General features: G+C 56.6%; 1 protein-coding gene across 1 annotated transcript in view; it reads left to right on the forward strand.

Moving 5' to 3' along the window:
• Nucleotides 1–890: 890 nt before the first annotated feature.
• The window catches only part of SEPTIN9 (septin 9), a 165,581-nt gene continuing 142,016 nt past the window's right edge, over nucleotides 891–24,455 (forward strand). Inside the window, exons 1-2 of the mRNA XM_081218340.1 lie at nucleotides 891–924; nucleotides 16,674–16,730. Of these exons, the coding sequence (XP_081074466.1) occupies nucleotides 906–924; nucleotides 16,674–16,730 (76 nt within the window). The 5' untranslated portion in view covers nucleotides 891–905. The remainder of the gene's footprint in view (nucleotides 925–16,673; nucleotides 16,731–24,455) is intronic.

Raw genomic sequence — 24,455 nt, forward strand, 5'->3', positions numbered from 1 at the left:
TTTTATTATGGAAAATTTATTTAGGGTACAAAGGCAGAGAGAATTATTCTGTACAGTTTTTGCTCAGGAACGCACACTCTCCTCACTGCTTATATTACCCGGGCTGTAAAGACGCGTGTCCTTGTATCTGCTCTCCTAGGTCGAGGCCCTGAGCGCGCACACTACCCGGTGCAGGGGAGGTGCTCAATATTTCTCAGATACAACAGAAATTATCATCTGGTCCAACGCACCCATTTTACAGATGAGGTACCCGAGGCCCCAGTTCAAGGAGTCAATGCAGTCGGCCCTCTTGATTACCAGAAAAGTAGTGGGACAGATATGGTACCTCCCCTGCCCTGCCCTGCCCTGCCCTGGTCCACTAAGCCGGCGTCCGGGGTCCGACCCCCGGGGCTGTGCCGGCGCGCTACCGCCCGGCCCGGCGGCCGCTCCCTCCGCCCTCCTCCCGCTGCCACCTGGCGCGGCCCCGCCCCGCCCGGACTCCGGACTAGAAAGTGGCGGCGACGCCCCGGAAGGAACCATTCGCGCCAGGGGGGTGTGGCGGCTGAGGACGGCCGTCGCCTTGGCGACCCCCACCCTCGGACCGCTTGTGTCGCGGCTGCAGTGCAGGGGCTGCGGGGACTGGCCCGGGCCGAACGGGGTCGAGCGCAGGGCCGGGCTCAGGGATGCTGCCTCTCCAGGCCGGGTGTCGGGAGGCGCGGCCCGCGGGGCTCCGCCAGGTATGGGGCTGCGCGGGGCGGGGCTCAGCGCTCACCTCCGCGCGGCGGGGCGGGGCCGGGGCCGGGCAGGGCCGTCCGTCCTCCCCGCCCCCATCCCTCCCACTCCCGGCCCGGGATTAGCGACCTGGGAGCCCGCGCCCCGCGGCCTCGCCGCCTCACTTTCCTGGGAACGGCAGCCACGGCGGCACCATGAGGAAGTCGTACTCAGGTGGGCGCCGCGCCCGGATTGGGGAGGGGTGTGTCCCGGGGCGAGCCCCTCTCACCTGAGCGGAGGCGGTCGCGGGTGGACGAGTGGGTCCTCGAGGCGGGGGCACCGCGGGGCTCCGGGCTCCCGGGGCAGATTTTGATGTGTGGGGCGTTCGCGCTGGCCAGTTGACGCAGCTCCACCCCGCATCGGGATCGCGGGGTCCTGGAGGCATTGAGCCCCTCGACGGACTTGGCTTTCTCCTTTGCTCCAAGCCGCCTCTCCAAGGCCGCGGGGCCCGCGCGCGCTGGTCCGAGACCACAGGTGCCTGGGGGAGACCGGGTGCTCGAGACCTCCGACCCCTGCACGGTTGGGCCCCGATTCTGACCTTGGCCGAGGGTCTCCTGCCCCTGTATGTCGGCCACTACTCGCTCAGGTGTCTGGAGGGGCCACTGTGGGAGCCGCTGCCCTGGGCTGGCCGGCCCTCCTGCTCGCCCTCCTCCCCCCTTGCACCTTCTCTGGAATCGCTGACTTTACAGGCGCCGAGGGTGCAGGCGTTTTGTGGTGCCCCCCCCCCCCGCAACTTCCTCTGGGCGTATGTGTGCGTGGGTGGAGGCTGGGTGGAGGATTTCCTTGGGGTCAGCCTCCAGGACTGGTGGTCCAGGTCACAGCATCCTTTCTTCCCGTGAACTCCTGTTATTCCTCTACCCAGTGGAGCACGGGAACTTTGCCAAATGGGACCATCTAGCTGCACCCCAGCTTGGCAACTCGGATTCACCTTTTAGGTATCAAGATGCCGTCAGGTGTGCTGGCACCCTAGGTCCACTAGCAGGCCTGACCTCACATAGGTGGAGGGGGCCTGACCAGTTCTTATCATGTGCACAGGATCCTTTGTAACCATTTTCCCCTTGGGTACTCTGAAGTTCCATTCTATGGATGGGTAAACTGAGGCCACGAGCCTTGAAGGGCAGGTTAAGGGTAATCCAGATCTCTTGTTTTTTTTTTTTTTTTTAATTTATTTAATTTATTTATTTTTGGCTGCCTTGGGTCTTCGTTGCTGTGCTGGGGCTTTCTCTAGTTGTGGCCAGCGGGGGCTACTCTTCGTTGCACTGTGCAGGCTTCTCACTGCCATGGCCTCTCCCATTGCGGAGCACGGGCTCTAGGCGTGCAGGCCTCAGTAGTTGTGGCTCGCGGGCTCCAGAGCGGAGGTTCAGTAGTTGTGGCGCACGGGCTTAGCTGCTCCGCGGCACGTGGGACCTTTCCGGACCAGGGCTCGAACCTGTGTCCCCTGCACTGGCAGGCAGATTCTTAACCACTGTGCCACCAGGGAAGCCCTCTGTTCTTTTTTATTTCCCTTTTTTTCTTTGTGATTTTTCCCCCCAAAGGATCCAGGCAGGATCTTTTGTCTTCCTCAGTTGTCGAATTATAAACAGCATCTCTTCTTCTGCTAACCCTGCAAAGTTTCTCCTCATGTTCCTCCCCTTAATCTATTTGGACATGAAGTTTTCTGCCAAGGACTCATGAATTAATTTTTCTTCATAAGAGGACAGAGTCATGGTACTTAGTTGGAGCTGAAGAGGTCATCTGGGCCATTTTTGGGGTCATTTTTTGACCCTTCCTTTGGGTCATTTTTTCCAGTCTCCTGCTTTCCACATTCAGAAAGGAAAACAAGTAAAGAATAACTCGTCTCAAAGAGGGTTACTTAGAACTTCCCCTAAAATGGCCTTCCGGGCCAGTGGCATAGAATTTCAACTTTCACCCCCTGTTGCAAACAGCATGGCCCTCAGACACCCTGCTCACAGCTCCGTCTCAGGAGCGTGGGAGTATTGATGTAATGGTGGGGGAGGAGGGGGCTTCCAGGTGGCATACGCTGGGGTTCGGCACTCAGCCTCCCTGCCCAACATGCTCCAAATACTTGAGATGGTTGTGGGCATCACTGCCCCACGCGGCCCTTTCCCTGGGTTCTGCAGCCCAGTGTGGCCTAGGGACCCCAGCTGGCTCTTGCCCTTGGCTCTTGAACTTTGCCTGCTGCTGGTCAGTCTGGACAGTGGGGGCCACCAGGGCCCCCCCCCTCAGTTGGCCTTTTCCTGGGGGGACTTTGAGACCCTCCTACACAGATGCCAGAGGGCCTCTGAGGCAGGCTCGATGTCTGTTCTCTTCCACGCCTGCCCCCTCCTGCCCTGGCAAATTAAGAAAAAAAAAGAAGACGAAGGTTTTTGCAGTAGTTAGAAGTAGAGTTCATGGATGGGTAGGAATCAGCTCTTGTAAAGGCAGCCTCCGTGGCTCCAGTGTTTACCTGAAGGGGCAGGGCCCTGGAGGATGGGCCTGGGAGGGCTTGGACCTCTTCCAGCTTGTTCTCCTCCTGGCGATGGTCCAAGGCGAGCTGGGTCACTCTGTTGCAGTTGTGTGGGGTCGGGCTGGAGGGGGCCGGCCCAGGGGCGGGGTGGCCGCTTGGCCCCATTCTGAGGGGCTCCGGTTCTCTTAGTTCCCACCCCCCCACCCCCGCCCGGTTCCAAGGAGAGGCATTTTGCAGAAGTCAGACTGACCCCTATGTAGCATCAATGCCATGAAATTAAGGAAAGCAGCAAACTGTGAAAAATTCCCAGTGTCAAAAATTCAAGGACAGCCAACCAGGAGGGCTTTTATTTTTCACCTGGGTTGAGTGGGATGATTGCTTCTGGACCTATTTATGGGCTCCAAAATAAATCAAATATGTTCTCGGTAGAGCTGGCTTGAACATTCATGAGTCTCTGAAAAGTGGGGAATTTTCGAAATGTTTGAGGGGATCCCGAGTGCCTTAGGTATACATTCACTGGACACACATTATGTGTTAGGCCTGTGCAGCCAGGGCCTCAACGGTACAGAGATGATGGAAAGACGTGGTCCTTGCTTGCAGGGGAGCTGCATTCTCACTGGGGAGGCAGGATGCAGGGGGGACCCCGGCTGGTTAACACCCCCCAAGCCCCTCCCGAGCAGTACAGACTCCAAATGCCCAGGTGGGAGGTTTCAGGGGGAGGCAAGATTGAACTGGGCCTTGAGGAGTGAGCAGCTCTGAGAAGGTGGAGAATAAAAAGGGCCCTTCTAGGTGGGGAACAGAGCGAATGCCCAGTGGGGCTGCAGGATGCCAGGTGGGTGTGTGAGAGCTCTGTCTGGTAGTTCCAGTTCTGCTCCACGCTCTTCCTGGATCTACCTCACCTGATGCTCCAACAGGGCAGAGCTGCAAGTGGTGTGGCCCAGTGGTTCATAGCATGGGCTCCTGGAATTCAATCATAGGCTGGCACCTCCTCGATGTAGGGCAAGGTACTTGATCTTGGGTGTCTCCTTTGCCTCATTTGTTAAACAGGGACAGTGCCAACTGGTTGTAAAGATGAAATGAATTGCTGCATAAAAGGCTTGAAAATGCCTGCTCCATCCATAATTTCCTGCCGTTGTCTTCACTATCCTTATCAACAGCTGGAAGGACGAGGAGACTGTGTTGCCGCCTTTGCCAGGATGCCTGGGGGCTGCCGGCACCGTCCCTGGGCCTTTGCTGGTTTGGAGGCCAGGAGGGTGGCCTGTCCCCCAGCCCCTTGGTGTCAGAGCCGACTGCTCTCTGAACCCCTCCGGCGTCCTGAACTTGGGGCTTCTGGTTGCACACCAGCTCACGTGGAACCTGCCTTTCAGTGGCCCTGGCTCCCCTGGGAATTCTCAGTGGCACAGACGCTTATAGCCGAGGCCCCCGAGCCACAGAAATGGGGAGTAAAATCAGACCAGTGTGCACCTGGGAATTATTTGGAGATGCTTGGTGGCTTTCAGGAGATCCCCGAAGAGGTACCTGGCCTACCAAAGGTTAAAAAGCTCTTGCACTAGCAGCTCAGAGGCCTGGGCAAGGCGGGAGGCTGCACCCAGAGGAGGCGGGTTAGGGAGATTAGCCAGCGAGAGGCCTTCCCCACGCCTGGCGCTCCGGGAGCCGAGTTCTGGGAAGGAGAGGAGAGCATGTCCCCAGAGCGCTAGCCCCGGGTGAGGGCGAGGAAGGGAGTGTGCGAAGGCTGGTTCCTTCCCCTTCTCGCCCTGTGCCCCCTCCTGCTGGCCCGCCTCCCTCTCCTCATGCCCCAGCCTGCTTCCTCTGGCTCCTGCAGGGACCTGGGCCGAGAGGAAGCGCCACCTGTGGCAGTCAGTCCATGGCCCCCTTGGACTCATGCCTAGTATCCCCCAGTTCTGGGGGAGCTGGCAGAGCCTGAATCCTTCCCGGCCTGTTGCAGAGGAGGGAGGCCAGCTCCTGTCTGCCCGCCCCTCCGGCTCACCCCAGACCACAGTCGCCTGCCCGTCAGCCTTTCCCCAGCCTGCCCAGAGGGGTTCCGAGAACTGAGTGCTATGCACCTGGCAACGTGCCTGAGGTTGAGACAGCCCACCTTCCTCCTGGAACCCCCCGGGTGACCAGTTCAAGGCAGGACAGGTGCAGAAGGGACACCGGCTCGCTGCTCAGGAGCAGCGGTCTGGAGTTTACGTCCAGGTGGATGGGCGGGCTGGCCATGTGCCTGGAGCTCCCGTGTGGGTGTCAGCAGCAGAGGACATCTCCCCAGGGACCCCAACAGCAGGAAAAAGGCACTTCCCATCCTCCACCCAGCTTTTTGGGCTGCCCTCCTCTGAGACTCATCCCACATGGATGAGACCTGGGAGTGGGACCTCGCTTCCGCACGCACTGCTGTTTGTCCATGAGCAGCGTTGCGTGGGCTCTGAAGTTTGCTTAAGATGTACTTGATAAGAAACGTTCAGCAAACAGCAGTGCAGGGCCTGGCCCTGGCAAACAGCAGTGCAGGGCCTGGCCCTGGGACGACAAGTGAGTGCCAGTTCCTGGGCGGATCCAGCTGGTGGCCTTGGGGGGAGGGGGGCTGGAGAGAGAGACCCCAGGCCTGGGGGGTGTGAGCGGTTGGGTGGGGAGGGAGGTGACATGCTGACCTCCTACACCCTTGTTGAAGCTATTACTTTGGGACACCCCGGCCCTAGGCATTGCTGGGGGATTTATGGGGGACCAGTGGGTGCTCGTGGCCGGGTGAAGCCCCCTGCGGACCTGTGTGGGTGTGGAGCACACAAGATCACAGCCCCCACTGTGCTCCAGGAGAGACCTTGGCCAGAGAGTCCCAGTGGCAGCTGCCAGAGGTTGCCTGGTCCAGAAGCACTAACCAAAGGGAGCCTGTCCTGGTGGGCACAGGGCCCTGGGGTCGGGGGTACTGCAGTCAGGCCTGGGACCATGGTGCAGTGAGCTTCGATGGGAGAACTGAAGTGTCCCCGAGGCCGGTGGGCTGGTTGTCCCTGCCCCTTCTCTGCTGGGCAGCTGCAACTGGGCCCAGAAGCTGCAGCAGCCAGGTTGAGCTGGGGGGTGCCCGTCTCCCCAAGGTCCCTGGCCTGTTTGAGTCTCCCTATAGGTTCAGTCATTCGTTCCAGAAGTGTCTGCCGGGCGCCCCCGAGTCCTTCCGGCATGCTGGTGGCTCTCAGCACTGCTCTGGAAGGGTGGCCTGGCCTCGGGTCTCCTGGGCCGAGTGTGGCACTCTGCTCCCAGCCCAGTTTCTCTCTGTGTTATCTCCCCGTGCCCGCCCTGGGCCCGGGTCCCTTTGCAGCCCACGTGAAGGGGGGCATTGAGCCACTGCCCACAGCGGGCGAAGCGGCTCCAGGCGTCCTGCTGTCAGCGGCCTCTTGGAAGCCTTGCAACAACTGAGCTTTGTTCCAGGCCTAACCTGACCTGGTTCTGCGAAGCGTGACTGCTGGCAGCCTGCAGGCCTCTGGGACGGGAAAAGGGGCATCGGCGGGGAGAGTAAGATGATCCCGGGTCGCAGGGCGGCCCTTGGCCCAGGCTGCCTCTGGCAGGAATGAGAGTCACGGTCATCCTCTGAGTGATGCTGGCTTTGTGATGGGGAGAGGAACCCTGAATGGGTGCTCCGGCCTGCATGTGTGGACCCCAGCTTCCCAGGGGCCCCTCGAAGTGCTGGGTGGGGCAAGAAGGGCCAGATGACTCTCCCTGGGGAGTAGCGCCCTCCCTGGCCCAGGGTTTCAGAGATGGGGCTGAGGGAGGAGTCTTCCTTTCCCGGTGAAGGATGGGGGGTCCTTGCCCTCTTTCTGGCTCCTGGGGAGGGCTTGATCCTCCCCAGACTCTTAAAGGGCATGCAGTGAAGCCTTGGCTGTGGCTGGGGCCCCCTGGGTGCCCCAAGGCTGTACCTGGGAACCGGGGGCTGGCCACATCCACCCTAGATCTCCCTGAGAGCCGTGCCTGGGCCCCTTGTCCCAGCCGGGCCAGGCGTGTCGGGGCAGCAGTGGAGACTGTCTGCCCGGGCTGGGGATCACTCCCAGCGAGCGTGGTTACCAGGAAGACCTGGGAAGGGGCGAGCTGGCAGGCCGCCTTGGGCTTGTCCTGCAGATCAATCTGATCCGATCTGCATCCTGGGGCTTTCACAGCCCTCCCCTGGACTGTGCCTTCTGTTTCCACCAGGATCAGGGCCCAGCGGGAGAATAATGCTTCTGTAACCCAAGCCACTTGGAAGTGGGTTAAATCCAGCCCCTGTCATCTTCCAGCCTAAGGACTAGGCTAATCCACCCGGAGGGCTGTGGAGGGTGGTTTGCAAAACTCACTAATGAGCACGTGACTTTGACTCTAGCTACAGGGTCCAACGTGTGTGTTGAAGGACAGGTGGTGGGTTTTTGTGCAGAGGTGACCCGGTATAGACCCCGTGGGGACACCAGGTGGTGGAATAACAGCCGAGTACACACAGTGGCGGCGGCATGGGACTGGAGGGGAGGAGGTGGTGGATTTCTCGTCAATGTTAGGCCCCTGAGGTGTGGTCAGCAGACCCTCAGCAACAGGGAGTGGGTCGTCCTGGTGGCAGCTGGGGATTGACACTCTAGCTGCCAAACCTGTGCTTTAGTTTGTTTGTTTGTTTGTTTTTGCGGTACACGGGCCTCTCACTGTTGTGGCCTCTCCTGTTGTGGAGCACAGGCTCCAGACGCGCAGGCTCAGCGGCCATGGCTCACGGGCCCAGCCTCTCCGCGGCATGTGGGATCTTCCTGGACCGGGGCACGAACCCATGTCCCCCTGCATCGGCAGGCGGACTCTCAACCACTGCGCCACCAGGGAAGCCCTGTACAAATTGTTTTTTTTTTTTGTTTTTTTTTTTTTTTTGCTGTATGCGGGCCTCTCACTGTTGTGGCCTCTCCCGTTGCGGAGCACAGGCTCCGGACGCGCAGGCCCAACGGCCATGGCTCACAGGCCCAACCGCTCCGCGGCACGTGGGATCCTCCCAGACCGGGGCACGAACCCGTGTCCCCTGCATCGGCAGGCGGACTCTCAACCACTGCGCCACCAGGGAAGCCCACAAATTGTTTTTAACTCTGCTCTTTTCGCTTGACATCAGATCTCATGCATGGATTCCCTGATCACAGTTTGAACGTCTCTTCAGAGAGGATGTTCCCGAATTTACTTAGCCATCCTCTCACCAGAGCTCTTAAACGTTCTGCGAACGTTGGTGCTCCTCCTTGGTGATGTGCACCCATGACCCTGAATGAAGGGTGCCTGCTGTGCTGAGCTGCAGATGTTAGAGTAGCCGTGCTTATAGCTGTGAGACATGAGCTGGCTGGATACTGGAAATTTTTGCTGGCAATTAATTTAACAAAATATTGCCCGTGATGATTCCCTTTTCCAGCATTCCTGGGGTTGCTCCAAAAACCAAATAAGTGTTCTTAACACAGCGTTTTATTAAGAGGTTTAATGAACAGAAAATGCCATTTGCCCTGATTATCAGCCTGCTTAGAGCCACTGAGAAGTCCCAGCGTTTGCTTGTCCTTTAAAAGATCCACCCGTTGCCCATGGTCTGTGATTTCTCTCTCTGACTGGTGTGTAATGCCAGGGGCTCCCCCCCCCCGCCCTGCCTCTCCTTCTCTCTTCTTTGGCCCCTACTGGATGCTCATGTACCCTAGGAGGTGTCTCTTTGCTTCCTTGGGCCAGCCTGAATGTCCTAGTCTTGGCGATGGGCCACCTGCCCCCAGGTGACCAGCCACCTCTCCCGGAGATCATTCGTTCTGCTGCCGGGTTACGTGGGCAGTGGTTTCTTCTGGAATCTCCAGGCTCCCCAGGCCAGTCAACAGTGCTGCCTGTCGGGCCGACCCTCCGGGGCCTCTATTTTGTTTCTCTCACCTCCCATCTTCCCTCCCAGGGCCTCTGCTCCTCAGTCCCTAATTGCACCTCTCTCTATGTATTAATATATCCTTGCATTATAATCTCACGACCGTTGACAGGTTGAGTGAAACACGTGTACCTGTTTGGTGACTTGGTGCCCATTAAACAGAAGGGCTTGAAGACTGATGCAGCCTTTCCCGTATTCTGGGGCGTCCCCTTGCGGCTCCGTTTGCTGTTGTCAGCTATTTCTGATCGCTAACCATCCTGCACCTTATCCACGATTTCCCCCTTGGTCCGTTGGCCTTACTTTGTCAGCCTGCTCATCTTTCTCACCTGTGCAATTTGTTCATGGCGTGTGAACTGGGGTCTAACCAGGAAACAGAAACCACTCTAGAATTTAGAACAGAAGGACTCAAACATACAGATGATAGAAAAGCCAAATCAAGCATAAGGAGGCAGCCAGGGTTGGGTGGGGTTTATACAGCTCTTTGAAGGTATGAATGGGATTATTTGTTAAGAGTGAGAAAAGAGGGCTTCCCTGGTGGCGCAGTGGTTGAGAGTCCGCCTGCCGATGCAGGGGACGCGGGTTTGTGCCCTGGTCCGGGAAGATCCCACATGCCGCGGAGCGGCTGGGCCCGTGAGCCATGGCCGCTGAGCCTGTGCATCCGGAGCCTGTGTTCTGCAACAGGAGAAGCCAAAAGAGTGAGAAAAGAAGTAACAACAAGTTATAAATTTTAAACAGCGGGCAAATTTCATAAGCATCCCCAAATCCAGAAAAATAACAATGTTTTTTATCATCAACTACTTGTCCTATCTCCAAAGTAATTTTTTTCCCTACATTTTTTTGGCTGCATACCGTTTGATCACTTCTTTATATGATGACTATGTAATATTTTCTGTTGAATGAATAGAAAGTGAATTCATCTTCCTGGTGAATCAGAATTTAATTTTTACTTTTGGTAGTTGGGATGCATGAAAAAGTGTGGCTTAACTCAAGAGTTTGTGGTAATGCTGCTGTTTTTCACCCTACAAACACAAGAATTCTGATAAATTCCATTTTATGTGATTCCCATCCAGAAAGAAATAGACAAGTATGGGACATTTGTAACTGTATATGATGCATTATTGCATTTCTTTCTGACCAGAGATACTTTCTGTTTTGAGTCGACATTGAAGAGAATTGAATTCTCTGCTTACAACTTTATATCTGTTGATTGGAATAATTTCCCATAGACTAGCTTCTGGCTCCATACGTTTCACATCTTGCTCTCCCCCACTGCCCACGTTTTTCTGGCACCAGGTACTGCAGGCCTCGTTCGTATCTTATCCCTTCAGATACTGCACAGTAGACAGATTTGGGGAAGTACATGGAAGGAGTACTCCGGGCCTTGCACATTGGGGCGACGAGCAGTCACTTAACTCTGCGTGGAAATCACTGCGAACTCTGTAAATAAAACCCAACTAAATCCAAGCTAAATATCTTTCCAATTCAACTTTTCCTTAGCAGGAGCCCCCAAATGCCAACAGTCCCTCCCCTGGTACCTTACACAGGAGGAAGGGTGATGGCTAGGAACTCAGAGAAGAAAGAGACAGCAATCTTAACTGATGGGGGTTAAAATACCTTCTGTTTTGCAAGTTTTACAAAAACGCTATGGCCCTTCTCAGTGCCTTGAAAGGGATGCACATGAACCAAGGGCCCTGGTGCTTGAGGTTCCTTAGCTTCCCAGGGACAACCAGAGATGAGCCTGGGGGAGCCACTACTGCACCCCACCACCTGCAGTCAGAGGATCAGAGAGAGGAAGGCGTGTTATCAGAATCCAGGGACCAGGGTCACCTGACAGGAGGCTGGACAAAGGTGGGCCTGCCTGGCGGGAGCTGCAGCCGCAGAATAGACAGAAACTGCTGCTGGAGAAACCTTCCAAGGCAGAAAGCGGGGGAGAGATCTACTCTGGTTCTCCCTGGCTCTCACCTTCCAGTCTCCTCCTGTAGGTTGAATCCAGCCAAAAGGCTACAGACCTGGGGACCTGGAGACCTCAGCCTGCAGAGGTCAGCTCTTCTGCCACTAAAGAGAGCCTGGGAAGGGCGAGGAATGCGGGGTACACTTATGCTTAAAATTATTCATTGTTTGTCTGAAATTCAGATTTACCTGAGTGTTGCGTATTTTAGATGGCAATGTCTTTTATGGGAGTGGGACCCAGAGTGCAGACGCCCAACTGGTGAACCTTCAAGGGCAAGGCTCTGTGGGTCCTTGGTCAGCATTGATGTCATGTGATGGACTTGGCCGTCTGGTGATGCTGCTGCCTGCTGGGCAGAGCCCTCCACCTGCAGGAGCTGCTGACCCTTCCCCGGCCTGAGAGTGGGGTACCGGTGCTGGCTCCCACCCTGGCCTCAGGAGAAAGGGGAAGACTGTGGTCCTGGGGGCAGCCAGAGAGGCAGGAGGCTCCTGGCCGAGGTCCTGGTGACCCTATCCTTTCTGGAGGGACTCTCATGATTTTTAAGAAAAAATTGAGAATTGATTCCTTTCTCTAGATAAGCTCCTGTCATTATTGAAAATGGGTATTTGTGTACGGGTTTGCACAGCGCCCCTTCCTGCAAAGCTCCCTTTTGAAAGAATGGTGACTTTCTGGCTGGGAAGGGCTGTCCAGCACCACTCATTGCTGGCACAAGAGCAGAAGGGTGTGTGTGTGTGTGTGTGTGTGTGTGTGTGCCCGTGTGTGCGCATGGGGCCGAGTCACCCTCCACTGGAGACCACCTGCTTCCTGTTCTGCCCCCCTCCTTGGGTTAAGATGTCTGGGCTGTGTGAGACCCCAGGAGGGTTGGGGATGGCCACCCTGATTATGGATGGGGACAGTGGCTCTGCGACTCCAGAAGGAGAGGATGATGGTGCGTGGGTTCCCCATCATTAACGTAATAATAATAATACACTAACTCCAGAGTCTAGTTAGATTCTCAGTGCCCGTTTAACCTTGTATTTTACAATACCAGGATCTATCATAAAAATTTGGCTGAAAGGAAAAAACAAAAGGTCTTCTCAGTAACTGTATCCTTCTCTCTCTTATCCAGGCTCCCCAAATTATATGCACAGGGGAACACCCATGAGCTGGCATCCAGGCTCCTAGATGCGGGGCCAGCACAGGTCTGCCAGGCTCCTGTGCCTCGTGGGGTTTCACCTGGCCCATCTGTGGCGAAGGGGCGGGGAGGGCACGGGGCTGTTTACCTGGAGGTGGGCCCTGCCGTCAGGCTGCAGTGGTGGCTCCCCATCCCGAATCCTGGTTCTACCAGGAAATGCTCCCCAGGGCATCCTAGGTCTCCCCCCCGACCCAGCACCATCCCCTTTCTCTCCAGGACCAAGGAGCCCCATCTCTTTGGCCATCTTCTTTCCTATTTGAAATGCTGCCTTTTCATTCTCTGTGGGACACCAGCCAGCAGTGACTCCCCATTCCCTTCTCCTGTCTTTTGCTTCATCTCATCTGAAGTGTGTTTTCATCTCGTGGCCTCCATGTGGGAAACCTGACTGGTGTTTGTCACTGGCCTGTAGTTCATGAACATTTGTGAAATGGCCTTTGCCCTGGCCTAGGTGAGCCCAGACACCAGTTGGGGAGTTTCTGGTGTGGCCAGGTGTGGGAGCGCACCGGGATTCTGAGTCCCCCCAGATCCTGACGGTTTTCTCTGGATCGCGGAAACTGCCCCCCCCCCCCCCCCCCCCCCGTCTTCCTCTAATGTGCGGTCCATCCTGGAGGCTGGGAGGGTTTTCAGCTTCCCTTAGTTGGGAGGGAGTCAAATAGGACTCCTGGTAGCCTTTCTTGGGGTAGCAGTATCCTGGCTATAACATGCAAGGTGCCTTGGTTATAACTTACATTTTGTCTAATGCGTTAGTACAGGGCAGCCAAGCTTTATTAATTTCTGATTGCAGATCTCTGGGTCCAGGCTGGTGTATGTGGCTGGTGTATAATGATAATAATAATTTATATTAGTATGTAATATATAATATGCTAATAATGGTAATATCTGCTGAGCGTTCATTTTGTGCCAGGCACTGTGCTAAGTGCCTACCATGTGTGACATTGTTTAGTCTTAGTCACCTGTGAGTAATCCCCATCTCTGTCCCCATTCTGCAGATGGGGAAGCTGAGGCTTGCAAAGGGGAGGTCGTTTCCTGGGGCCTGCAGTGAGCGCCTGGCAAGGTTTCGATTCGAACCCTGTTCATCTGACTGCAGGCTTTCCTGCCTCCTTGGCCTCTGAGAACTCAAATAATTTGGTCTGGGATGTCGCCAGAGAGCTGAACTTCAAATCATCTCCTCTCTTTCCGAGTATGTTTTATTTAAAAATCACATAAAAATAACTCAGTTCTCCACTGGAAAGACTGAGCCTTTAGATAGATGTCTTGGAGGCTTTTCTGGCTACCTCTTCGCTCGTCTCAGACACAGGCCTCAATAGTTAGGTCCAAGGAACTGAATTGCAGCTGCTCTTGTTCTGGGGTTTCTCCCAGGGCTGCGGTGGAGGCAGCCCTGGGTGGGACGCTGGTTGGAGCGCGGGAACCCCGGGCGACTGCTTCCCATTCTTTATTAAGGGAGCAGGCTTGGCGTCTTCTCTGTGCCAGGGGCTGCCTGGCACCAGCTGCACGTTTTGGGAAATCTGAAAAATAAACAGTGTAAATAAAACATAACTCGACCGGAGAAATCTGAGACAGAGGCTGTTTCCCTCATTACCATGTCTCCACCCCGACCGTGGGTTTTGGTTCTTGGGGATCAGATGCCTGGGGTTGGGGTTTAACCTGAACAGACCCTCTTCATTTTTATCTTTGTCTAGAAGCCAAAGGCGGGGGCGAGGGTGGGCGCCCAGCTGGCCTGGGGGGATGCGCGGCCGGAAGTGACTGGATCCCCGGGAATGTGTGGTTGATCCTTCTCCATTCCTTGCCATGCTGTTTCCATACTGGGGATTCACTGGATTTATGGGCTCAGCTGTCGCTCACTGGTGCCACTTTCAGCCCAGACAGCTGACCTCTAAGTAGCTCATGGTGGGCATGTGTGGCGTCGGGGGACAGATGTTGAGAGTTCTCATGTATCATTGTATGCAGTGCGGATCCCAGTTAGGCGTATGGAGGGAGGTCACAGCCATGGTGGAAGTGTGGCTGGAGCTGGGGCTGGGGATACCCACACTCACTCCTCTACCCTCTCAACAGCCCTGGGACCTGTGCCTGTCCCCACCTCCCTCTCCTCCCCAGCCCTGGGCAGCCCCACCAGAGCCACTCTGGACCTGCCCTCTCCTGGTCTTAAGGTGCGGTCAGTTCTGGGAGCTGGATGCTGGGCCCTCCTGCCCCCCGCAGGTCTGAGGCTGTGGTCCATCCAGCCTGTCTGTCTGGCAGGACCAGCCTGGAATCGCCATTCTGGTTGGACTTTTGAGGAAGGATGGAGCTTTCATCACTCAGCAGGGGCCAGACTTCTCATCAGTGTCAAGTGGGCGCTGGGGAAGGATGCTCCCATCTCTGCCGTGTGAGGCCCCTGATAGTTAGGGTTTGTCAGAGCAACAGAGCCAATAGGGGAGAGAGAGGGAGAGAGTTATCATGAGGAATTGGCTCATGAAATGATGCAGGCTGAGGAATCCACCATCTACTGTCTGCAAGCTGAATACCCAGGGAAGTCGCTGGTGGATTCAGTCCAAGTTTGAGGACTGAGAACCAGGGGAGCTGGTGCTCAGTCCTGGGGCAGAAGATGGGTGCCCCAGCTCACGTGGTCAGGCAGAGAATTCTCCCTTCCTCTGCCTTTTGTACTGGTCAGGCCTTCCAGGGACTAGAAGATGCCCACCCACATTGGGGAGGTGACCTGCTTTACCCAGCCCACCAATCAAACCGTTCATCTGATCCAGAAACACCCTCACCGACAGGGCCAGATGTAGTGTTTAGCCAAATATCTGGGCACCCCATGATCCAGTTAAATTGACACGTACAGTCCACCATCATGGTCCCCGTCGTGGCTGGGGTGGGGCTGGGGGCTTTGTAGGAGACTTGACGGCTTCAGGGCTTCTGAACCTCTCTTCCCTCATCTGTGAAATGGGGGTGGTGGCACCTGCCTCAGGGGATGGTCATGTTGAGTGAGTGGGAGAATGGATGTAAAGCCCGTGGTTGTCATGGAGCCTTGGCATTGGAAGTGGCTGTGAGAGCCCCGTGTCCACCTGGCCCTCCTTCAAGGGTCAGCTTGCTACCCCCCTTCCTGGCCCCCCATCTCCTCGAAGCCTCGACAGTCACCCCGGGCCCCGGTGTTCACCCCCCCATCAGAACCGCATGTCACATACATCTCTTGCAGTGCTGTTTACATGGTGGGTGAGTTCAGCTAAAACTGGGGCTGTTTTGGCGTCCTCCCCAGCCTGGAAAGAGGCCAGGGCTTAGTGGCAGGTATCTGTCAATACCAGGCCCTGAAGGATAGACCTCTCCCATCTTGTCAGCTGTTGAGTCATCCTGCAGATGTGGAGAGTGTGTGTGTCCCGGGGGAGCTGGACAGGAAGACCAGGTCTGCACGCTGCCCTGCTCAGGGCTCTGGAACCTTTTGAAACAAAGCTGACTGCATTCACTCCTGGTTGGTCATAGTTTAAGAGTGGGTTTGTGGAATGAATGAATGAATGAATAATCTCTCTGGAGGACTGCAGGGGAGGAGCCATCACAGCTGACCCCAGCAGTCTGGGTGCATGTTGGATGACAGAGGCTGCAGGCGGGTCCAACCTGGGCCCCTCTGGCTCTGCAGGCTCTTCTCCACTGTGTCTTGCTGTCCATGGGGAAGGCCTCCGCTGGGCCAACATGGATGTCCCTGCCATCCTCTGTAGGATGGCCTGGTCATCCAGGCAGCAGACCCTAGAGCACCGTGACCTGGCAGTGGTAGGATGGCCGCCTCCCACTCCCTCTTAGAAACCTCTTGAGTCTGGCCGGCTTAGCACCTCAGCAAATCTGCTCGAGTTGGGACTTGCCTGCCCTGAGCCTCCCCAAGGATTGAATGCTGGGCCGAGGGGTGTGTGTGGAGAGGTACGAGGCCGTGTTAATCTGGGGCTCTGTTCTTGCTCCCTCCTGGGGGCGGGGGAGAGAACGGCTTGTCCTCCATGCTCCCCAGTCCAGCCTGGCTTCCTCCATGTTACAGACCCCAGGACAGGGAAACCCCAGTTCCCAACAAGGTGGACGCAGGTTATACGGGGGCTGGCCTGTGCCTGACCTGTGCCAGCACCTCTCCAACCCGCAGACGGTCCCAGCAGCCCAGCACGCTGGAGCCGAGCCCAGGTTTTGGAGTTTGAGGGACTTGTCTTTATATCCTGGGCTCAACTCCTCATGGCTGTGTGGCTTCAGACAAGTGACTCAACCCCACTGAGACTTGGCTGTCTTATCTGCAAGATGGAGTACTGAGGGTTAGATGGGAGAACGTGTGTAAAGGCTTTGACCCAGTGCCTGGCACGCATCCGGACGGCAGTGGCTGTTAACTGCAGGTGGCTGCCGGGGCCAGGTGTTACCTGGGAGGACTGGGGCCTCTGGGCCCACAAGGGACGGGTTTCTGGTTCTGGAGCCCCTGGCAGGAGCAGAGGTGAGAATACACCCAGTGTTAACCTTCCCCCAGTGGCCTTGGGTGACCTTTGCCCTCTGCCCCTGTCTTTAGGAGTCACGCGGACCTCCAGCGGCCGTCTCCGGAAGCTTGGCGACCCGACTGGCCCGGGTAAGTGGCTAGGTCAGCCTTGGCCTCCTTGGTTTGTCTGGGGCAGGAGTTACTGCTCACATGCTCTGAAGAGACTCTCCCAACCACGGCCCGGCCTGGGTGGGCAGGGGGTGGAGGGGGTGTGGAGCTCCGCCTCTCAACCTTGGTGCTTCAGGGGCGGGGTCTGTGCGGCTTCTCCCCACCGGGGGCGGGCGGCTCCGGCCTCCCAGACCCTGGCGTGGCCAGCGTGGGAGCCTGCCTTGTGTCTTTGTTGTCGCGTCCAGCGGCCAGGCCCAGGGGCTGTGCCTGATCCGTGGTCTCTTGTCAGAGGACATTGGGGCCCAGAGGTGAAGGGACTCGCCTCCCCTAGGAGGTGGGAGAAGCGTGTTGAGGACCTGCTGGGTGTCAGACCCCAGGCTGGACGGGCAGAGGGACATAATGGCGACGTAGCAGCTGTTCTACAGGAGGGGATGTGCCCACCTGGAGCCCACACCCTACCTTCTAGGCCAACCCTGTCCAGTAGAACTTTCTGTGTCAGTGGAAGTGTTCCCTGTCTGCATCGTCCAGTACGTTAGCCACTGTCCACATGTGACTATTGAGCACCTGAGGTATACATTGTCTATGTTATTTATTCATTCATTTGCATAGAATTATTTAACTAATTTATTTTTTATGAATTTATTTATTTATTTATTTATTCATTTGCATAGAATTATTTAACTAATTCATTTTTTATGAATTCCCACTTAATATCTACTTGTGGCTATGAAATTAGACAATCCGAGCCCGTGCTGGCTCTCTGGGACCCCAGAATTCTGAACCCGAATCTGGGGCCCAGCCGACCTCTCTCCAAGGCTGTCCTCCAGAGGCAACCCCCGCCAGTGGGCTGGGCACCCTCAGGCCCGTGTGGTGGCCGATGGCGGTTCTTTGCTGGGAGTGGCCGGGTGGGGGGCACGTGATGTGCAGGCTGGACGTCCACATGAGTGTGTAGGAGGCCCTTGCGGTACAGGACAGGCCGGGTGTGGGAAGGGAAGGGTGACGCCGGCTGGAGGCCTTGGGGTGGTGAGTGATTCATGTCCGTGGTTAAGCGGAGCTCCGCCCCCTGCAGACACGTTGGGCTGCTAACCACTGGACTGCCCGGCTGCTGCTCTGTTCCTGGAAGCCTTTCTCGGAGCCCCTGGCCTCTGCCGCTGTCTGCCTCTCCATGTCCCTCCCTTTCAGCCGCTGGGCTGCGTCTCTGGGCCCCTCGGTGTGATGGCCTGGGGGAGATGCCTGCGCTCCAGGAATGAGGTCTCAGGAGGCTGGCGCCCGGGGCTGTAAGAATACAGCCTCCCTCCGGTCATTACTTCCCTGTGCTCAGAGAGGCCAGTTCTGTGCCATCAGCACTTGGCAGCCATGACCACGGCTCTGCTTGGAAGCCTAAGGCATAATTTGCCCAAGCGCAAAGCTGTGATCTGGGTTTCGCATGGGACTGCCTGCTGACACACGAAACCCACTCTCTGGGGGCCTCTGCGGGCTCCGGCCCAGACACCCCTCCTCATCTTCCTGCCTCCCTTTTCCAACCCCTGCCTCCCTGCGGCCAAGACTTTGGTCCAGGCAGGCTTCTTTCCTGGATCCCCAGTCCCTCTGACCTCACAGAATGCCCCCATTCGGAGCTGTCGTCCCCCTCCCCTCCTCCCAGCCTGACTTCTGTACCGTCCTCTGTCCCAGACACCTCTGTCCCGTGTCTGGACCCTGCACCCCGTCTCCTCCCCAGAAGGCTAAGGGCCCTCGTTGTGGTATTTCCTCCTTTATTTCAGGTTTTCACGAGGCTGGGTTTGGGACGGGCCAGAGATGGCCGTTTCTTCCATGAGCCACAGTCCGTCAGCTCAGACTACACCCACGGTCACCCTTTGACCAGCTCACTCACTTTCTGGCCTTTTTTTCCCCCCAAAATAGAATTGTTAGACATATTAAAAAATGTGAAGAATATAATAAGATACCTGTACACCTACCATCCCGCTTAAGAAATAAGGTGTTACAGGTGCAGCCCAAGAGCTTGGGTGACCCTGTTCCAGTCGAGGTGAACAGCCGTCTGAATTTAGAACTGCTCGCTGCCGGGTGTTTCTGTACCGCGTGCTGTGTGTCTGCAGACGACACGCTGTCTGCTCCTGACCCCGGCAGCATCGCATCATGTGTCCGAGGGGCCCTTCGCTTTTTCGCGAGATGGGACGACTGAGATGTATCCACGCAGCTCCGTGTAGCTTAGTTCAGTTGCTCTGACCGCGGGCAGGCGGGGGTTCCTCTGTGTAGGGGGGCAGAGTTTTTGCCCCCTCAGCCTGTTGCTGGAGGCCCATGCAAGCTTTCCTCTCTTACAGACACTGCTGGACCCACTGTCATGGGTCTGGGGCCTGTGTATGTTCCCCTGGGCAGACAGCCTGGGCTCTGGGACGCTTGCCCCGGGCCCTCCCAAGTGGCCTTCCTCTTTGCTCTCCCACCCTCACCCCCTTTCCGTGCTATGAGCAGCCACCCCGGGCGCTGCTGGCCGACCTTTGCCCTGGTTCCCACGGCACCCATAGCATTTCCCCTGCATCTGCTTCCTCACCTCCTTGCTGCCCTGCCCAGCCCAGCCCGTCTGTCCCCTGGCTGGGATCCCTGGGGCCTTCTCCTTCTGCCCTGACATCTGCTGTGTGGCCGGGTCCTGCTTTACGTCCTTCAAGTACCTCTGGGGGTGGCGGCCGGAGCCCCAATCCCACCCTCATCCCTTGAGTGGTGGGTTCAACAGTGCTGAACCGCACTCCCGCCGCGAATTCATATTTGCTCAGAACCTCAGGAAGTGACTTTATTTGGACATAGGGCTTTAACAGGTTAGTGAAAGGCCTGGAGATGAGGTCATACTGGGTTAGGGTGGCCCTAAATCCAATGGCTGGGGTCCTTATACGAAGAGAGACACAGAGGAGGCCACGTGAGGACAGAGGCAGAGATTGGAGTTTTGCAGCCACATGCCACGGGATGCCTGGGGCCACCAGAAGCCAGAGAGGCAAGGAGGGATTTTCCCCAGAGCCTCTGGAGGGACCACGGCCCTGCTGACACCTTGATTTTGGACTTCTGCCTCTAGAATTGTGAGAAAATCGATTTCTTGTTATTTTAAGCCCCCCTGTTTGTGGTGATTTGTTACAGTAGCTGCAGGAAGCTAGGGCCCCTTCCCTCTGTGATCAACACCCCACCCACGCAAGGAGCTCCCTAGTAGCTGCTGTCTGGGCTGCAGGCAGGGGTCCTTACGGGGGGTGCCCAACATGAGGCCCTGGCGGGTGTCCCCGTGTCCCCCTTCCCCACCCCCGCCTTCGGTCCCGGCTCACACTCCCCTTCCTTAGGGAGGGGCCCTGCTCCAGGCCCGGCTAGGGCCCCACCCCAGTGTCCTGTCACTCAGCTGTACTCATTGTCGTCCCCCGTGGACAGCAGGCACCGGAGGAGGGGTAGGGCCCCTCCAGCTCGTTGCCCACCCTTTCTCCAGGGCAGCACAGAAGAGCCGCTCACTCTGTCACTGAGGGAGGGAAGGGAGTGTCCTTTGTGGAGGAGCTGGTCCAGGAAGAGACCGCCAGAGTTTTGGCCGCTGTGCACCTGACACCTGGGCCCCCGCAGGCATCCCCAGCTGTTACTCCCCCCGCCACACTGACATCCCCACTCCTCCACTTCTCTCACGTTTCAGCCTTGCCATCCACCCAGGCACTCAAGTGACAAGGCTCAGTGTCGTCCTTGACCTCTGCCCCACCCCAGCCCCCCCAGGTCAATAGGTGGCCACGGTCTTGTCGACTCACCATCCCCCCAGATGGCCCTTGGACAGGCCACTCGTGATCTTGGCCATGTCTCGGTCAGGCCTCTGTGTCTCCCCTCACCCCCCACCCTTTCTCCCCACCAGAGGCTCCTCCTCCCTGTCCAGTTGGTGTCTGGGGGTCTTTACTCAGTCCCCTCTGTGTGCCTGGGCCTGGGTGATAGGCTCCACCCACGGGATTCTTTAAAACAGACCTGGCTGTGGTCCTCTGACTAAAAGAACCCTTGCTTCCCTTCTCCTCATAGGATAAACGGTAAACCCAGCGTGAGGCTTCCCTCCCCTGTCTAGCCTCTCACCCCTGCTCTCCCCTCCCTGCTGGAGGGGTCACAGCTCTGGAAGCCATTCTCTTTCCAGGGTAATTTGACCCAGCCTGCCAATCCCATTAGCAGGTGGGTGGCGGGGATTCCTCTATCCTCCCCACCCCGTAGGGCTGGGTGCTCTTATGGCACATGGCAGGCAGCCAGTAAATATTGTTGAATTGAACTTGATAGGAGAAGCTGGGGGGGATTGGCCAAAAAACGAGTTTAAAATAAAAATATCGGTCCTCTTTTGCCTTGGTTGACAAGTAGATTTTCTCTTTGTTTGCCTTCTGGGGAAGAAATTTATGGAGAACTCCATGTCTCCAGGGAGGACGAGGAGGAGAGGCAACCAGTAGGCACAGTGGCTATTTACATTTAAATTATTTATTTAACACAAATTAAAAACTCAGTTCCTCCATAGCACTGGCCCCATGGAAGGCTCTCAGCAGCCACACGTGGCTGCCATATTGAACGCAGCAGATACTCGGCATTTACATCAACGCAGAAAGTTCTGCTGGGCAGGACTGGTCTGGATTAGTCTACACACTGGATCTTCAGATGCATTGTTCATCCAGAGAGCCTTTACTGGGTGCCACTGAGCAGACAGAATGTTGGGAGCTCAGTGGGAAGTGAAAGACACCAGCTCTTTGGGGAGTTTTCGTGTATTCCGGAGAGTTTAAACACAGGGGCCTTGGGGCAGACTCTATCAAGGACCCTGGTCTCCACGCCCCTGGATCCTCCTTGCTATGAACAGGCAGCTGGGGGCCTTTAGGAATAAAGTGCCAGCTCCCAGCTCCGGCAGGGCTGCAGCCAAGGTTTGATGGCTGAGCATGAGGGCCGTTAGCGGTGGAATTTGGCCCTGTCTGGGCCGCCTCTCTCCATTGTCTAGATTTCCTTCCACACTGACCTGGAAGAACTCCCAGAGCAACAGGCCGGCCCAGGCTGTTTGCACCAGTAAACCCTGCAGCAGTCCCCAGGGCAGAGAGTAGCTGGATCGTATTTATTTAGGAACAGCCGAAACTTGAGGCGCAATAAAAAGTGGAGAGAAGATTCCGGAGAGGAATGCAGCAGGCCCCGGGCCCGGAATTCGTCTTGCTCTGGAAGGCTGCTGGCGGCCAGACTGGGGCCGGCCCTGGAGGGTCTCGGCCGGCTGCCCGCTTTGCTGGCAGGTACAGTAGCAGTGACTGCAGGAGGGTCAGCGGGAGGGGGTCTGGGGGATGGAGCTTCTTTATTTTTAACTCAGGGAAGCAAACTGTGTGGTTGAGTCTGGGGATGAGCAGGAAATGAACGGAAAAGTCTTTTATTTGAAGTGAGAGGTTGGCATCCTCTATAGCTTGGAGCTAATTATGGAGGATTCGCAAGTACCTGAATGAGGGGAGGGGGAGGGGAGAGGTGGCAGAGAATCTGAGCCCAGAGCCTCAGAAAGTGTCCTTTCAGCGAATCCTTCTCCCCCCGCCTCCTCACAGGCCCCTCCCCAGAATGTACCCCAGGAGCAAGGCTGTGCCCCTCTTGTCAACCCCTTCCTGAGGCCCCTGCTGCCTGTGTCAGATTCACCTGGAGCGCTTGCCCCCTTTCCACATGGCTGGGCCAGCCCAGGCCTCCTGGCTTGTAATGGGAGTTCAGGGGTCACTGGGATTACCTCTTTTGTGTCCCGTCCCAGCCAGGCGCCGGGGGCGCGCACGCGCACTTCGTGGAAAGGGGCATAGCAGTGTCTTTAAAGATAAAGCAGGCCTCTCTCTTCCTCCTTACCCTGCACTGGGCCCTCGCTGGTGATGGTGACATCAAAAAGAAGGTGGCTGGGAGTATGCAGATCACAGGTACAGGTCTGTGGGGGTCAAGGGTAGAGATACTGCCTTTAGAACTGTCTGGAAGGGGCTGCTGGGCAACAGTACCCATCCCAGGATGTGGGCAGGCTCCAGTGGCTGGGAGCTGGGGCTTGCTGGCTGGCACAAGCAGAGTTCCCAGAACTGTGGCCCCGCGGGGCGGGTCCTGCCTCCCCAGGGCATAAGGCGTTGGTCAATTTGGGGATGTGCTGAGTTCAAAAGCCAGCCCCCTCACTGGGGCTGCTCACTGGTTTACTATGCTAATATGCTTGGTGAAATCAAAGACCAGGACCAAGTTTTTCATAACCACAGAGCCCTGTCTTGTTCTGCTAGAAGGAGAAGCCACGTGGGGAGCCCTGGCCTGCTGACCAGTTGCCCCCTGAGTGGCTAGTGCTGAGGCCAGGACTCAGTGAGCGGTGGGGGTCGGCCGCCCCCTTCTCCCACTGCCTGGCCTCACCCCACCTCTGTGCCTGGCCTCTTCACGGCTCGTGACTAACACGGCCCCATCGGAGCCAATCGGCGCTGCCAGGTTTTCGGTTTCAAATTATCCCCCGCTTGGGCCAGAATGCTTGGAGTTTTAGGCATGGTTGGGGAATGGACACTGAGCCAGACTATGCCGGGGAAAAACCGAGGGTCAAGCTATGCTTAGCAGCTGCACCAACCGCAGCAACAAAATGCACAGCGTGTGCAGCCGGCACCTGAAGCAGGTGGTCAGGATGGCTGAGGCCACGGCTGGGCTCCTCGTCCTGGTCCAGCCGTCCCCCCAGCTGGCCTGGTCTGCCGCCCCGTGGGGCCTTGCTGAGCCTGCTCAGCGCAGTGGGAATTGGTGTCGAAGAGTGCCCTGTGGCATTAAAGGGGTTTCTTTTTTCATACGTTTTCTGTAGTTTCTAAATCTAATACAATGAACATATAGTATGTTTATAATCAGACAAAAACAATAAGGAATATTTTTTTCAAAATCAGAAAGGAGACTAAACAAACAAATCAAAAAACCTCCAAGATTCCCATTGTTCTAACTTAATTGTTGGTGGTTGGCTTAATGTAATGTGTTAGAATGAAATATAATCACCAGAAAACATCGTACAGGGAGCCCTGGCTCTTAAGTCTGTCTGTGGTGTCTGTTTGAGTGTCCTGTGGCTGATGTAACAAATTACCACAAACATGGGGGCTTAAATCAACAGAAATTTATTCTCTCACAGTTCTGGAGGCCGGATGTCTGAAATCCAAGTCTCGGCAGGGCCGGGCTCCTGGGGAGCTCTAGGGGAGAAGCTGTTCCCTGCCTGCTCCAGCTTCTGCGGGCTGCCAGGCTTCCTGGGCTTGTGGCCGCGTCACTCCACTCTTCAAGGCCAGCCTCTTCACATCTCTCTCTGATCCGTCTGTACATCCCCTTCTCTCTCTGTCTCTCTCTCTGTGTCAGATCTCCCTCTGCCCCCCTCTATGTGAGTACACGTGATGGCATTTAGGACCCTCCCAACCCCCTGATTCAGGATAATCTCCCATCTCAAGATCCTTCACTTAATCCCACCTGCAATGACTTTTTCTCCAAATAAGGTCCCGTTTACAGGATCCACGGATTAGGTTGTGAGATCTTTAGGGCCACTGTTCAGCCTACCACAGTGCCCACCTTCTGTCACTGTGCAGGCGGCCACCTTTGGAGCTGTCCTCCAGACTCTGCTGGGGATGGGGTGTTGCTATTTGGTGTCTCCCAGAAGGTGTCACCCCCCAACCCCCAAGAAGATGCCCTTGCTACCTAGGAGACTGCATTTGGGGTCCTGCTGGGCAGGAGGGGACGGGGACTTTGTGACATCCAGCA

The sequence above is a fragment of the Mesoplodon bidens genome (assembly GCF_964165515.1).
Source record: "Mesoplodon bidens genome assembly, chromosome: 19".
Taxonomy (NCBI): domain Eukaryota; kingdom Metazoa; phylum Chordata; class Mammalia; order Artiodactyla; family Ziphiidae; genus Mesoplodon; species Mesoplodon bidens.